The sequence below is a fragment of the Elaeis guineensis genome, chromosome 6 (assembly GCF_000442705.2).
Source record: "Elaeis guineensis isolate ETL-2024a chromosome 6, EG11, whole genome shotgun sequence".
NCBI classification, from domain to species: domain Eukaryota; kingdom Viridiplantae; phylum Streptophyta; class Magnoliopsida; order Arecales; family Arecaceae; genus Elaeis; species Elaeis guineensis.
In genome coordinates, this window is record NC_025998.2 from 27,002,083 (window position 1) to 27,019,697 (window position 17,615).

Sequence of the window (17,615 nt, forward strand, 5' to 3'; positions counted from 1 at the left end):
CATAATATTGACTTTGAGGATTGCACCGACGAACAAGTTACGGCATATATTCTCAAAATGGCTACAAATAATACAGAATTGATGATGTAGGCTTCATAAATACTGCAATGAGCTGCAGCGAAGGAGATTGACCTTGTGACCCAGCCTTATAGAAATTGGGCTGGGTCTAGTGACGATTGGCGGTGGTTATGCGAGCATTTTGGGAGTGAGGCATTTCAGTATGTTTAGTATTTAAGTTATTTTGATATTGTTATGTCCTTTATTGGTTATAATTGTATGTATTTTTTAACAATGATTGGAGACGAATAAGGTGAATAAGAGTAAGATTGATTCTATTCACATGAAGGAATGCCTCTTTTATACAGGAATGAAGAGGATGGTACGTAACTACATTTACAATTGCACTCTGTAAGTTCTTATTGAATATTTAAATTACTTTAATATCTTTTTTCTTCTTTTTTTTTTTGAATAGGGACTATCGAGGTCGACACCTATGGTAAATTCTATCAAAACAAGAGTGGCGAGTTTGTGATCGAAGAGATGAGACAGCATCATATAAGTATGTACTATATTTTGAATGCTTTTAAAGGCTTTGAAATAAATTTATGATGTTATTTGATCTATTGTGAAGGAAAAAATATTACAATTGAGAAGCAGGCAACGAGAGAGGTTGATCTGACAGCGATGCTGGATCGCAGTCGGTTTGTTTGATGATAGATAATGCGATCCTGGATGCCATCCTCGGACGACAGCTAGGATCTGGGCATAGCATGCGATCAAAAAAATTTTGCAGTTCATCGTCTGGCTGGTCTGATGATGCCTCGGTGTCAGAGGCAGCTAGGATATCGATGAGCATGATGCAAAATCAAATTACTTACTGGATGAATCGTAGTCAAACGCTCGAGAAGATAGTGGCTGCGATGGCAGGATGGCTCGATATTGATGCCTCTGAGTTAGCACCTCTACAGCCACATGATGCCACCTCTGTATAACATCGCGACACACATCGGGCCAAAATCATGCTGGAGGAGGGAATGAGGCCAATGACTCTAATGATACATAGTTTGTAGTTTTTTTAAATTTTAAATGATGTATGAAGTCATATTTTTAGTGATGGCTATGAAACTTATTGCTATTTAGAATTACTATTTGAAATTTGAATTTTTTATTTGTTCATATATTTTTATATAAAATATATTGATCTAATAAAAATTACTTTAAATAGGTGCTTTCACGATAAAAAAATAAAAAATATTTTATTTTATTCATAATTTAATTAGCAATGAATATTAATTTTATCATAAAAAATAATTAAAAAATTTTGACGATCATAAAATATTCAAATTTTCACTACATATTACGATGAAATTTTTTATTTTGTCACTAAAATTATGCTAAAAATAATTTTTTTCATTACAAATTTTATTTTTTTCTTTATTTTTTTTAGCGATGAAATTTTTTTCATCCAAAAATTCGACGAAAATTTTTTTCATTGCAAAAATTGTGTCAAATTTTTTTCATCACAATTTTATGATGAAAATTTTTTTTCATTACAAAAATTATGTCAAAATTTTTTTCATCATAAAAATTGTGAAGAAATTTTTTATTTCATTGCAAAAATTACGACAAAAATTTTTTTCATGCAAATTTAGCTAAATTAGTGATAAAATTTTTTTCACTAATTTTTGCGACGAAATGCTATTTTTTCATTGCTAAAATTAAAAAAATAATAATAAAAATTTAAATGAGTAATATTCATTTTTGACGATAAAAATATTTTTTGTCACAATTTTAATGAAAATTTAAGCTCTTGCGGCAAAAATATTTCATAGTATGCTGTGTATTTTTCCATCATTAGTTGACTATTTTAACGACAAAATAAATTTTTTTATACTAAGACTTTTGCTATGAGGCTTTTTTACAAATTTTAGTAGTGAAAATTTCGCCACTAATAGTTTTAGTGACGAAAATTTTATTTTTAATGAAAAAAAATTCATCGTAAAAAATCAATTTTTTGTAATGTCATTACATCAGCAAAAAATAAAAAAAAATATACAAAACTTAGGCATTTACAATCTCAGCCTAAAGTCGATGGAGGAACTGGGAGCAGCTTTGCAGCTCCGATGGTGAAGGAGCTCAGCGGTGGCAAATGTTTGTACATCTCCAAGTGCTGGATCAGACCTTGACCATTCTACAACTGTAGTGGGTCAGGAGCCGGATCTCTCGTGGCTTCTTATTCTTCTTCTTTTCTCCTTCCTCTTTATCCAAAAGGTCAGGTCCAGATCAAATATATATATATATATATATATATATATATAATATAATATATATATAATATTTTATTATATATATATATATGACGTGCGCATACAAGCACAGGCGGTGCATCATGCGTGCAACAGCGGACCCTGTTTGTTTGAATTCAAAGAGCTTGTCTCGAATGCATATTTTTTTAATTTCCACTATTTACCAATTTCTGTAGTTTGTTGATACCTAATGCATAGATCTTTCGTTACCACTGCTGCAGAAATTGCCGATGGCCTCTGTTGTGCGAGGTCCGAGCCAAAGTATCTGCGACCAAGTCAAGCCGGTCGTGCCGTCGGTGCACATACGTCTCCATCTCTTTGCCGTCCGTAGTCTTCAAAGTCAATGCCTTCAAATTTCCTACAACAGCAGTGGCCGCAAACGTACGTCTTCCAACGCGAAGTCTGTTATAAACTTCCACCCCAGAGCAGCAATTAGATTAGATCACATACACTTCTACATTCCCTTCCAAAAACCGTACCAAAAACGCCAATCCGAATGCCTTCCAACCTCCCCCAACTCCTCTTCTTCTCCTCCCTCCTCGTCCCCCTTTACACCGCCACTTCTGCCAACAGATGGTACATGTGCTCCACGTCCAACTCCACAACCGGCGACACATACCGATCCAACCTCCAACACCTCCTCCGCTCCCTCTCCTCTGCCTCCGTTCCCACCGGCTTCTCCGCCCAATCCAGAGGTCGACCCCCTAACCAAGTCTTCGGCTCCGCCCTCTGCCGTGGCGACGTCTCCCAAAACGAATGCCAGTCCTGCCTCTCCTCCGCCGCAAAAGACATGCCCCGGTTCCGCCCGTTGAGTCGAAGCGGGGCCCTTTGGTACGATACATGCTTTCTCTACTACTCCACAAGCATCAACGTCACTTCCTCCTCCAAAGACAACGATACAATTACCTTAAAAAAGGATAGATGGTTCGCCGACGACGAGGGGCAGAATGCCTCGAACCCGAGATTTGCGGTTCTGTTGGCCGACTTGATGGCCGGCTTAACCAAGCGGGCGGCATACGGGTCGGCACTGCTGTTTGCCACGGGAGAGGTCAATGTGACGAGCTCTGAGAGGCTGTACGGTCTGGTGCAGTGCACGAGGGATCAGTCTGACGACGACCGCAACCAGTGCCTGCAGCAGTCGACGGAGTTCCTGTCGCCTAACTATCCACGGAGTGCCGGAGGGGAGACGCTGGCATACAGCTGCTACATGAGGCATGCGATGTATGCTTTCTATAATGAATCTGTCGGAGCAGCACCGCCACCTCCGCCTGTACTGGTGTCGGTGGCGTATTCCAACCCTCCACTGTCTAGAGGAAAGGAATCAGGTAACGCTGAAGTTTTCCTTTCTTACCATGCACCAAAATAGAAAAGTACAATACATGCGAGTTGTGCGCATTGCTTTATTGGTTCAACAGTTCGGTGGATCTACTCCAATTAAAAATTTCATGGGTACGTTAACAATAGTGATAGAAAATTTTATGGGCATATTAACATTAAAAAAAATTTTATCGCTAAAGATAAAATTTTTGTCGTTAAAACTATTAGTAATAAAAATTTTCGTTGCTAAAAATTTGTAGAGAAAATGTAAAAGTTCGCAACATTAGCGATGAAATATTTTCATCGCAAAAGCTTAAATTTTTATCGTTAAAATTACGATGAAAAATATTTTGATCGTCAAAAATGAATATTATTCGTTTGAAATTTTTATTTTTATTTTTTTTAAATTTAGCGATGAAAAATATTTACACTCTCACTTAAGACAAATCCTTCTGGCTAAGTCATATAGACCTCTTCCTCAAGATTACCATTAAGAATAGTAGTCTTGATATCCATCTATCAGATTTATAGTCGTAGTATGTAGCTATAGCAAGCAAAATTCGGATGAACTTGAGCATAGCTACTGGTGAGAAGGTTTCATTATAGTCAATTTTTTATCTTTGTCTGAAACCCTTAATCACCAACCTAGTCTTGTAGATTTTTACTTGGCCATCCGCTCCGATCTTCTTCTTGAAGACCCACTTGCACCCTATTGGGGTCACACCCTCAGGCACATCAACCAAGATTCATACTTGGCTAGTGTACATAGAGTCCATCTCAAATTTCATGGCTTCCAGCCATCTGTTTGAGTCTTTACTCATGATAGCTTCCGTATAGGTCAGTAGATTATCATTCTGAATGATGTTGATCGAATTATCACTCTCAATGATAAAATCATATCTCAAAGGTGCTTAACGCACTCTATCTGACCTTCGGAGAGGAGATGTGTATTGTGGATGTACCTCATCCTTGGGTACTTTTGGTTGAGAATCTTCTTGTGGTTCAACCACAGGTATTTCTAGATTGATTTGTAGATTCTGAACTTTCATAAGTTCAATATTTTTTTCACTATCTCCTTTTTGGATGAATTCATTTTTCAAAAAAATGGCGTGCCTACTAACAAATACCTTTCGTTCAGTAGAGTAGGGGAAGTAGTATCCATTAATTTTCTTAGGATACTCTACAAACCTACACCTATCTGATTTAGCACTAAGTTTATTTCCGAAGACATTCTTGACATAAACAGAACAGCCCCAAATCTTAAGATATTTAAGATTAGGCTTTTTTCCTTTCATATTTCATATGGAGTTCTTGCAACAAAATTTTGGCGTAAAATTTAACGATAAAATATGAAATTTTATCGCTAAATTTGCGATGAAAAAAAAATTCATCGTAATTTTTGCGATGAAAAAAATTTTGTCGCAATTTTTGTGATGAAAAAAAAATTTATCATAATTTTTGTGATGAAAAAAATTTCATCATAATTTTTACGATGAAAAAAATTTTATCGCTAAAAAAAATTAAAAAAAAATAAAATTTATGATGAAAAATATATTTTTAGCAATGAAAATTTATTTCGTCACAATTTTAGCAATGAAATAATATATTTCATCGCAATATGTAGTGAAAATTGGAATATTTTAGAGTGATAAAATTTTTTAATTATTTTTTACGATGAAATCAATATTTCATCACTAAATTAAGTTAGGAACTAAATAAAATATTTTTTACTATTTTTATCATGAAAGCACCTATTTAAATATAAATTTTTATCAGATCAAGCATATTTTATATAAAAATATATGAACATAATAAAAATATTTAAATTTTAAATAATAATAAGTTTCATAGCTATCATTATCAGATACAAAAGTATGAGTTCATACACCATTTAAAATTAAAAAAAAACTACAAACTATTCATCATCAAAGTCATTGGCCTTGTTCCCTCCTCCAGGCATCGATCCCTGGCCTAATATGTATCGCGATGGCTGTGCAAAGATGGCATCATGCGGCTATAAAAGTGCTAATCGATACCGAGCCATCCCACCATCGCAGCCACTATCCTTTCGAGCATCTGACTGTGATTCATTCCATAAGTAATTTGATCCTGTATCATACTCATCGATGTCCTGACTGCCTCTGGCACCAAGGCATCATCAAATTAGCCGGATAATGAACTGCGAGATTTTTTTGAGCGCATGCTATGCCCAGACCCTAGCTACCGTCCGAGGATGGAATCCAGGATCGCATCATCTGTCATCGAACAAACGAACGGTGATCCAGCATCGCTATCAGATCCAACCTCCCTCGTCGCCTGCTCTCTCAATTGTAACATTTTTTTCTTTACAATAGACCAAATAACATCATAAATTTATTTTAAAGGCTTTAAAAGCATTCAAAATGTAGTACCATACTTATATGACGCTGCCTCTTCTCCTCGATCGCAAACTCGCCACTCTTGTTCTGATAGAAATTATCATAGGTGTCGACTCTAGATAATCCTTATTCAAACAAAAGAAAAGAAGAAAAAAGATATCAAAGTAATTTAAATATTTAATAAAAACTTACAGTGTGCAATTGCAAATATAGTTACATACCATCCTCTTTATTTCTTGTGCAAAAGAGGCACTTCCTTGTATGTGAATAGAATCAATCTTACTCCTATTTACCTTATTCATCTTCGATCGTCGCTAAAAAATACATACAATTATAACCAATAAAGGGCATAACAATATCAAAATAATTTGAAACACTAAACATACCTTAAATATCTCACTCCCAAAATGCTGGCATAACCATCACCAATCATCACTAGATCCAGTCCAATTTTTACAAGGCTGGGTCACAGGATCAATCCCTTTCGCCTGCAGCTGATTGCAGTACCTATGAAGCCTACATCGTCGATCTCTATATCTGTTTGTAGCCATTTTGAGAATACATGCCGTCACTTATTCGTCGGTGTAATCCTTGAAGTTAATATTATCCTGCACATATGAACATTTATCATAATAAAAAGCAAAGACATAGAATTATTCATGCAATAAAGAATTATCCATATAATAAAAATTTATCCATGTAACATCCTTGAAGTGTAACAAAAGAGATTAGAGAAAAGATAATTAATATGGACCATGTAATGATGTGCAAGACATTCGAAGTTAATTTGTACTTTAATGTGAGAGACAAGGGCATCGTGGTATGCAGGGGCAACATACTTGAAACTTTTGACAGCCCATGAAAAAGATTTCATATATACAAACTGATCTCGTTGGCAACTATACTAGCCTCTATGCCAACCAGATGATTCCAAAATATCTATACGTTTGGCTTTTCATTGTGCGTATGCACGTATTTCTCCAAAATGAGGCCCCTACTAGGACCACGCACCATGCGTTGCTGCTGTATTCCTACATATAAAAATTCATAAAACGAACATATATCATCTACCAATGGATGTGTATAACAAAAAAATATACATAGTTTATAAATTTGATAGAGATATACCTGCAGGAGGATGATGCTGCGATGCCATGACCTCTGGCTAGCAGACTCTAGCTGAGCACTAGTCTACTTTATGGACTCGGCAGCTAAGTCTCATCTAAGTCCTCTGTTCATCCTGCAAAATGCTAAAGTGAGGATGTGCATCATCAAGTGGAGCCTGTTGTCTACCCTACGAACGTCTATGCCCAGGACTAGCCACGATGCTGTAATGATTAAAATAATTCAAATTAGCACCTAATCAAGAAAACTCAAATACTACATGATGTAATAAAAAATAAATTGAATTACTTATTCATATTAATTATTATTCTTAGAATCTGAACTCGTGTCTATATAGTCATCCTCAAGAGGACTCGTAGAAGGCATCGACCTGAAGTGCTATCATCATCGTTATTGATGAAGTCATCATCCATATGTGAATGTGATCCTAAATTATTGTTGGATCGTGCCCGTGCCCTTACCGACGTTCCAAGAATAGGAACATCCTCAGGTTCACAGTCGTCTCGTTGTAATTGTCTTATATCGACCGTGTCATTTGGCACTAATATGTTATTTGGTGCTTGCATTTGATATGCTTCATTTTCAATAGTTGCATGGACTTCATTCTCTAGACCTTCATCATTCGAGCATATGAAAAGTGCGAGATCGAACAAATATTGATGCTGAGCCCTTATTGCAGCTCACCAAGCCTTTTTCATTTTGGTATCATCAACATACCACACTAGTCTTACTTGCTTTGCAAAAATATAAGGATCACTTTTGTACCACACGTGATCAGTGTGGACACTAACGAGCTGATGGTCTATAATAATTGGCCTGTGTTATCCTAAATCATACCATCGACACTTGAATAACACGATCCGCCAAAGACCACTATACCTCAGCTTCCTAACCTCATGCAGAACATTGAAAAAATCTATTATTTCACTCTTATGCTCGTCCTCTACACTTATTTCATAATTCTATGTGGTTCGATCGTGATCAAATTTTTCATTAAGAACCACACACCATTGACTATGCATGCTAAATATATCGATACACATCTGTCAAGTTTTTGTGCAAGTTGGCTAAGTCATCACTGATACAGTTAGGGTTGTCTATACATAGCTGAGCTATCTACAATTAAAAGAACAATAAAAATATTAAGTTTGACAAAATAAATACTATATAAATGAACCTTTAAGTCATGGTGAACATTAACATATCTTATCCGTTCGTCAAACATGATGCGAATTGATTCCTATATCGTGCCACTGCTAATATAAGATTGATTCTTCTGAGCTCACTTCTGTGCTCATTGAAGTGATACAGTAATAACATGTATATTTTAATTTAGAGTCTATGAGTACATTCATACAATATCAACATTGCAAAAATTAAATGTACACTCACATCATGTACGCTTCTACCTTTTCACAATTGTTTAGCATATATCAATGCATATCATTCATTTTCTGTGGTGTCAACATTTGAAAATCTGTCTTACCATATGGTCGAGCAACATTGGAGAACACGGACAATCCATCGGTAAAAATGTCATTAACATCAACATTCCATTGCAGTCTCGTAAATTTGGTCTCCACTCTTTATAGGTACATAGAGCAGAATGTCAAATATTCATTTATTACGTGTGCCTCCCTATTGAACCTTCAGGCCATACTTTGTTAGCGACGACACTCTTGTATTCTCACATCTCTCTATCCAATAAATTATCAATTGATATACATACATTATAAATTTTATAATAATTAATAATAAATTTTATAATATCTTACAATTACCTTTTAATTGGGTATATCCATCTTGTATGTACTGCCCACCCAGTCTAGCCTCATGTGGAAGATGAATTGAAAGATGCACCATGATATCAAAGAAGACGGGAGGAATATCATCTCGAGCTTGCAGAGAGTAATGATAATCTTTTTCTTTAATGTGTTGATTTGACTTTGCCTCAATGTCTTTATACATAAGTCCCGAAAATAAATTTTCAGATCAAGTAATGCATCGCACACATTATCTAGCAACAATCCATGCAAACCAACTGGGAGCACATGTTGTAGGAGCATATGGCAATCGTGACATTTCATCCCGACGATCTTTCCATCTTTTGGCTTGATGCACCGTTTCATGTTTGAGCTATATCCATCGAAAAACCTCACTGATTCAGATATGTGAGAAATTGATTTCTCTCTTTTCAGTTTAGTGCATAGCTTGCCAATGGCTTTACCAGCCTATCCCTCTGTCGAATCAAATGTAATTTCTTTCTAATCACATATCCTCCAAGTCAAGATGAGCCTTCACAGTATCCTTCATTCTTCCTTCGATATTGAGGATGGTATAAAATATATTATCAAATATATTCTTTCAATGTGCATGACGTCAAGATTGTGTCGAAGAAGAAGCATTTTTCAATATGGAAGATCGAACAACTTGCTCCTTTTTCTCCAATTTTCGATACTTGTTCGCATGCCTACTTGGCTGGCCTAACCCTTACCGAATATGACATCTTGTGGGTCAATAGTTGATTTAAAATATTGTCCATAGACTAGAACCTTGGCTGGGCACGTCGTTCATGCTTATCGTTGAACATAAGACTTCTCCTCCATTTATGATCATCTGGCAAAAAACGTCATGGCTGGTGAAACAAATCTTTCCATAAATACGGTCCGATGTAATATCATCATTACAAGTTGACATACTTTATACCCTTTTGTACACCACTCAAAATATCACCATATGTGAAAAAATCATTAACTATCCAAAGCAGTGCCGCATGCATACGAAAGATACCTCCTGCGACATGATCATACATTTCGCACCCTTCTTCCCACAAGTATTGCAACTTTTCGATCAACGGATCTAAAAATATGTCTATGTCTCTTCCAGGGGCATAGGGATCAGAGATCAATAAAGCCAGTAGATTAAAAGGTGATTTCATGCACTTCCAAGATGGTAAATTATAAGGAAACACCATAATGGCCACATACTGTATGTAGTGCTAAGATTACCATATGGATTAAATCCATCTGTTGTCAATCCTAGCCTGACATTTCGTGAATCAGCTGCAAACCATGGATGTTCACGATCAAAATATTTTCACATATCTCCATCTGATGGATGTCTTATGACATCGTCGTCGACGTTGTTTCCCTCCTTATGCCATCATATATCATAGGCAGTATGCCTTGACATGAACAATCGATACAATCATGGCGTAATCAGAAAGTACCGCAAAATATTGCACAGTATTTTTTTATCCTTACCACGATTTTTTTTTATTTGCTTGAATGACAAATCAGACATGCTTGTAGATCTTTTTTATCCTTTCGAAATAGAACACAATCATTCGGACATGCATGTATCTTTTCGCAATGTAGGCCCAAGTCATCGACTTCCAACTCGAGTCCTTTCAACAATTTTTTGGCTTTGTAATGACTTGATAGAAGTAATTCTCCCTCAGGTAGTAGGTCCTTCAAAAATTTGAGCAACCAATTAATCGAGTTGTTTGACCACTTACCAAGTATCTTCATATGTAATAACTTTATTATAGTGGACAACAGAGAGTACTTCTTACAATCGGGATAAACGTCACTTTGTGCATCTCTTAATAGATACTCGAATCTATCGTTCACAAGCATGTTACTGTCCTCCTCAACTTCTTGTCTCAGAATGGGATGCAGATGTTCTGATCCTGCTTCCACATTTACTTAAAATAACTCTGGATTGAGATCCTCCAGAATTTCTCTATCTTCTGCACCGAGTGTTTGCCTTTCACGATTGGTGATCCACCTACTGACGATGCATTTGTGGGACTTCTGGACAACATGCTTGAGCCAGTCGGCAAATCTTCACCATGACAAGTCCATCTCTTGTAAGTCATATCTATACTGTGTTCGTATAAATGATTTTGAATGTTTGATAGGGTACACCAATTCCTACATCGACGACATGGATAACAAGCTTTTTCATTTTCTCTAGTGTGATTGGATGCCACATTATGAAAGATGTCACACCCGTAATATACTTGGGACAGAACTTATCATGCAATGACATCCAACTATAATCCATGCTTACATATTTATGATGTAAACTATATAGTCAATCTTATGTCATAATAGTTGACTAACGCCTTATATCCCCTGTCTATAGGATGGTGGTCCTATCCATTTAGGAATGCAAGAATTTAACATTGCTATTCATGTCTTCTACACCAAAAAAATTTCGACAGCATTTCGGTGTAGTTCCTCAGACACACAAACACTAAATTATGCCATATACCCAGAGAACATAACGAAAATACCAACAAAACTGTCCGATGTAGAAGCACATGGTATGCAATATAAAATTTACTTATGTGCCCAAACTGTCCACAAGGATAATTCGAGAATAGTGTGTACAATACCAATATTTTTTTTATTAAAAAATAAATATTGGTTCATGCATGCTATTCTCGAATGAAAATTCTAAGGTTTATAGATTTGTTATGCTAAGATTAATATATTATTATTATAACTACTTTTATTTTTAAACTATTTTCAGATCGTGAACTATGCTTCATATAAAGAGTAACCAACAAAATCAATTACAAAAAGAAGAACAAAAATTAAAAAGGAGAACAAAAATTAAAAAAAATTATAAAAATTAAAAATTGGGGCCTGTTGATCTTCCAACTCTCCCATAAATCCCACACAAAGAGAGAGAGAGAGATGGGTACCAAGATGGAAGCGGATGCCGGTGGCTGTGCAGCGACGATGGCCGGCAATGGTGATGACCTGCAGGTGGACTGTGAGAGAGAGAGAGAGCCAGAGAGAGTGTTAGAGAGTGCCAGAGAGAGCCGTACCTAAGAGAGAGGGAGAGATCCTGCAGACTTCAAAAAGGGACGGCGGCGGAGGCAGAGGCAAAGGCGGAGGCGGAGGCAGAGGCGAACTTGGCTCCCTAGGGGAAGCAAAAACCATAAGAGAGGGAGAGGAAGAGGGAGAAAGAGAAAGTGAGAGGGAGAAATCGGAGAGGGAGAGAGCCGTACCTGAGAGAGAGGGAGAGATCCCGACAGACTTCAAAGAGGGATGGTAGTGGAGGTGGAGGCCGAGGTAGAGGCGGACTATGGTGGCCCTAGGGGAAGCAAAAACTATAAGAGAGGGAGAGGAAGAGAGAGAGAAAGTGAGGGAGGGAGAGAGAAAAACTGGGAGGGAGATGATGACCGATGCGGTGATGTGGAGGGAGGATGACGATCGGGGAGGGCTCAATTGATCGATCAATGGCACGAAAGGATGATGTCGATCAGGGGATGGCAACCAAAGATGGCTTCAATCGATCAGAGAAGGGGATGGCTTCAACCAGTGGCCGGTGGCATGCTCGACGGGTGAGAGTGAAAGAGAGACGCACGTGAAGGGTTTTGGGGCACGATTTTGTCCTGAAACCTCTTTTTTTTCAATAAAAAATATTTTAGCGATGAAATATTTTTATCGCCAAACATAAAAAATTTTGTCACAAAAAAACATTTTTTTGCATAAAATTTTTTTTATCATAAATATTAATTTTTAGCAACAAAAAATTTATTTCATCATAAATAATTAATTTTTGGTGATAAAAAATTATTTCATCGTAAAAAAATAAAAACTCTAGCGACGAAAAAATTTTATCATTAAAAATTTATTTCTACAATGAAAATTACATTTCATCGCAAAAAATTCAATAAAAAATTTTTAATACCCTAAAACTCCCTTTTTTTCCAACAAAAAATACTTTAGCAATGAAATATTTTTGTCGCCAAACATAAAAAATTTTGTCGCAAAAATTTTTTTTTGCAACAAATTTTTTTCATCACAAATAATTGATTTTTAGTGATTAAAAATTTATTTTATTGTAAATAATTAATTTTTGATGATAAAAAAATTATTTTATAGCATAAAATAAAAATTCTAGCATGAAAAAAAAATTATTATTAAAAATATACTTTTAGCAATGAAAATTAACATTTCATTGAAAAGATTCAACTATTTACAATGAAAATTTTTTTCATCGTAAATACTTAATTTTTTACAATAATTTTTTTCATCACAAAAATATACTTATTTGCGACAAAATATTCTTTTGTTGCTAAAATTTCATTGTAAAAAATCAATTTTTTGTAGTGGTTGGCCATCCAAAATACCTTAACTAGGATGATTTGTAAGTCAATCAATTGTTAGCTATAACTTATGTATGTATGCATGAAACAGGATTTTTGTATCCCCATTTTTCATAAAGAGACGGTCTGGCTTCTTAATTGAAATTTTAGCATTTTGGATCAGGAAAATTGAATAGAGGGATGGTCATCCTCATTCTATGTTCATTGGTGATCTTCTCTGCCATTGTCTTTTGTTTATGGAGGAGGAGAACATGTTTAAAGTTATCCAGTAAGTTTTACATATAATAAATCTTGTGGGATTAAAATAAAAGTTTTACTTTTCTTTTGTTAAAAAGCTGATGTGCTATTCATGATCCTATGCAGAAATATTTACAGGGACCACAGATATTGAGGATGAGAAAATTCAGGGGCAGCTCAAACATATGGAGGCTAAAACTAAATATAAAATATAACTTTTTTTTTATTAAAATTTATATTAATTTTTTACTAAAATTTTATTTTTTTAATTTTTTGAGATATAAAATTTTTAATTAAATTTTTATAATCAATTCTTCTAATATTTTTTTTTCAATTGATAATATAACCAATCCATTTAATCTTTTTGAACATTATTGATCTTAAGTAAAATTTTATTAATTTTAGTTTTGAAAAATTTTTTCTGTCGAAGCAACACTTACTAAAATTATTAACATTATTCTAAAAGCAATATATGCATTTGAAAAAGAATCGATTCATCTTATATGATTGAGTATATCCATTGGACTGTTATCTTCTACTTGTATAATTTTTTATAAAATTTTAGTTCTGAAAATAAATCTAAACTATCAATATTGTTGGGTATAAAATACCCCCCGACCGAAGTTTGTAAGAGACCGATCCTTCCAGGGCTCTTCCGGCTCCCGACCTTATGTGTGGCATCTCTCCGAACCCCTTCGACCATCCGGACTTCTCCGATAATGAACTTCTGCACTCATCCACTGGGCCACTCCAAAGGCCCTCCGGGCCCCACTGTTAGCCGACCTTCTACAGCAACCAACTATTTTTCGAATTTCTTTCGACTTTGTCTGCATCTGAGCTTCCCCGACAGTGAGATTTCTATGGTAACCAGACTCCATCCATGTTTCCACGCGGTCGACTACCTTCCAGATCCCAATCGGGCTCCCGCGAGAGCCGAACTTCTACTACGAACGGTCTACTCCGAACTCCTACAGCGGGCTGTCTATCCCAGACATCTACTCTAAGCAAATTCCATTCAAGCCTCTACTGTAAATGAATCTCCTCCGAACTTCTATTACAGGTAGACTTCAGTTGAGCTACTCCGACGGATGGATTCCGGACAAGCTCCAGCAGCTGGGTCCCTGCGATAGTCGATTGCCTTCGAAGTCTGTCGAGCCTCCCCAGTGCTATCCGAAGTCCATCGCCGGTCGACCTCCTACCAGACTTCCTGTAAAATTGGACTTCCCCGACGGACGATCTTCGGATAGCTTCCACATCAGATAAATCCCAGATAGACTTATCTAGCGATCGGACTTCCCGGACTTCACCAACAGAAAATCTCCGAGCTCCTACAGCAGGTGACTCCCGCCTGAGATGTCAGCACCCGAAGCATCCGACAACAGTAGATTCGTCAGCGACCTCGAAACATCCGAGCCTCTCCTAGAACGACGATGTAAAGGGTCGTTTTGCTCCATCAGGCATCCCAACCGAGCTTTAGCGATGGATCCAGGCTCTCTGGCAAGCCACAACAAGAACCACTACCTTGCTCCACTCGCTGCAACGGATTCCACGTGGCTCCACCACTCTTTGACAAGCCACGACAAAAACCGCCACCCTGTTCCACTCTCTGTAACGGATTCCATGCGGCTTCACCACTCTCTGACAAGCCACGACAAGAACCGCCACCCTGCTCCACTCTCTACAACGGATTCACGCAGCTCCACCACTCTCTAGCAAGTCACGACAACGAACACCACTCCACTCTTCACAACAAGCTCCACGTGGCCCTGAACGACCTCTGACTCCACTACTCTCCGTAACAAACTCCGCACGGCTCTGAATGGCCCACTTCCAGATGGTTACAAACATCGCTGTCAGTCAGTTACGCTCCCCGTCTATAGATAAGGATCCCCAGATACGTTCTTTTCTAAGCTCAAAAACTCTATCTCGAAACTCTGCCAAAATTTTTGCTCGAGTACTCCATTTCTGTTGAAGCAGAGTACTGACTTGAGCATCGGAGGTCTTACCGGAGCACCCCCAACTCCAATTTAGACTTCCCTTGCAGGTCCCGACGGCGGCCACGGTCTTCTCGACTCCAGCAACTCCGGCTTCGACGAAATTCTGCACCAACAGAATTGACGCTAGAGGAAGGGCTGTGTCTTCGCAGTACCCTTATTCTTAAAGGAGTGCTCAATGGGACTGATTCCGATCATCTTCTCCGACATCCTCTTCTCCTTCTCCTACTAGATCTTCACCCGATGCCTCCCCGCAAAGCATCCACCAGACGATCCACGGCCTCCGCGGCCAGATCTCAGGCTCCGGCCTCACCTCCAGTTTCCCAGGCTCCCCTCCTCCTCCGGCATCGACGGTCAACATGGAGCAATTCGACCTGCTGGTTCAGCAGGTCAGAGGCCTCACTGAAGCGGTGCAGGCCATGCAACAGCAACAATAGTCGCAGGCGTCAATGCGGTTGGAGAGAACGTCGTCGGAATTTCAAAATCTGGCAGTAGGGTGGGCCACTTGAGCCAGTCGCCCCGTCTTTCCCGAAAGACAAATCCGAGGGTGGAGAGCCCTCAGTTCGATCATGATTCTACTCCCGGAGGATCTCTACCTCCATTCTGCCCAAAGACCCTCGAGACCCGCAGTCGAGAGGACTTCCTGGATCGAAGGCTCCAAGAGATGAACCGGCGGATCGAAGAACTCCGCCACGCTCCCCCTGCTTATGGTGAGGATATTTGTACTGACCCACCCTTCTCTCAAATGATCATGTAGGAATCGATCCCGCCTAACTTTAAGCTCCCCCAATTCAAAAGCTATGACGGGACCTCGGATCCGGTTGATCACCTGGAGGCCTTTCGGACAATGATGCTACTCCATGGCGCGCCAGACGCCATTCTGTGCCGAGCTTTTCCATCCACCCTGAAGGGAGCAGCAAGGAACTGGTATTCGGCATTGAAATCGGGTACCATCTTTTCCTTTGACCAGATGAGCCACCAATTTATGGCTCATTTTGTTAGCAGCCGGCATCCCCAGAGAGGTTCGGAGTCCCTCATCAACATCAAGCAAAGGGAGGGAGAATCCATCCGGCTTACATCAACCATTTCAACGTCACTACATTGGAGGTCCGAAACTTGGACCAATCGATCGCGATGGTCGCTCTGAAAGGCAGCCTTCAGAAGAATGACCTTCTATTCTCCTTGGAAAAGAAGTACCCCAGGGATTTTGTCGATTTGCTGGATCGGGCCGAAGGATATGCCCGAGCGGAAGAAGCCTTCAAGATGAAGGATGAGGAGACCGCGAGAGAGCGGCAGGCGGGGGACTCGAGCAAACCCACAGTTGAAAAAGGGCCGAGTGAAGCTCGACTACGTTCTCGAATTCCTCCCGGACATAGGCACGTCTGAACTCCTCCCCGAGCTTGTAAGCAGAAAAGCCCAGACCGTCGAGTTCGGCGAGGCTCTCCTCTTGGAAGGTTCCACAGCTATGCCCCTCTCAACACCTCGAAAGCTCAAGTGCTGATGGAGGTTAGGGAGCAGCTCCCAAGGCCGGAGAGGATGCGCTCGCATCCTGGGAAGCGCAACCCAAACAAATTCTGCCTCTATCATCGTGACTATGGCCACAACACAGAGGAGTGTATTCAGCTCCGAGACAAGATCGAGGAGCTCATTAGATGAGGTCGGCTCAACAGATTCACTCGACTCCGACCTGAAGGAAAAGAAGATCGGTCTAGGGCTCTGCCGCAGCCGGAACCGCCAAGGAGGGAGGAGCAGCCTGAAGATCGGCCTCCGATTAGGATTATCAACTCTATCTCAGGGGGACCCCGATGGAGAGCAGACCTTCCGTGGCTATAGGGTTCGAAAAATCTATGAATGTATTACCGACAACTTTATCCTGAATAAAAATTCTTTTCATATTCGTGTATTTTTTCTTTTGGTACGAGCTTATAACGACAGGAGATAACTCCCCCATACAAACGGAATTAAGTGCGTTAGGAATAGGAGGAGAACCTCGTCCTAACATGAGCAAAGTTGAAGGTCCGATTTCTTAAAGATCGGATGGGGGGAGAGGCCCTTACAACGGCCCTTATGTGCCCCCACAGCCTTGTTAGGAACAGAAGGAGAATCTCGTCCTAGCATGAGCAAAGTCGAA

The 17,615-nt window shown here is 38.7% G+C and overlaps 1 protein-coding gene across 1 annotated transcript; it reads left to right on the forward strand.

The window, feature by feature from the left end:
- Positions 1–2,802: 2,802 nt before the first annotated feature.
- On the forward strand, positions 2,803–13,538 carry LOC114914322 (antimicrobial ginkbilobin-2-like protein). Its single transcript, XM_073260063.1, has 2 exons — positions 2,803–3,631; positions 13,417–13,538. The coding sequence occupies exons 1-2, from the start codon at positions 2,803–2,805 to the stop codon at positions 13,536–13,538; spliced, it is 951 nt and encodes a 316-aa protein (XP_073116164.1).
- Positions 13,539–17,615: the final 4,077 nt, after the last annotated feature.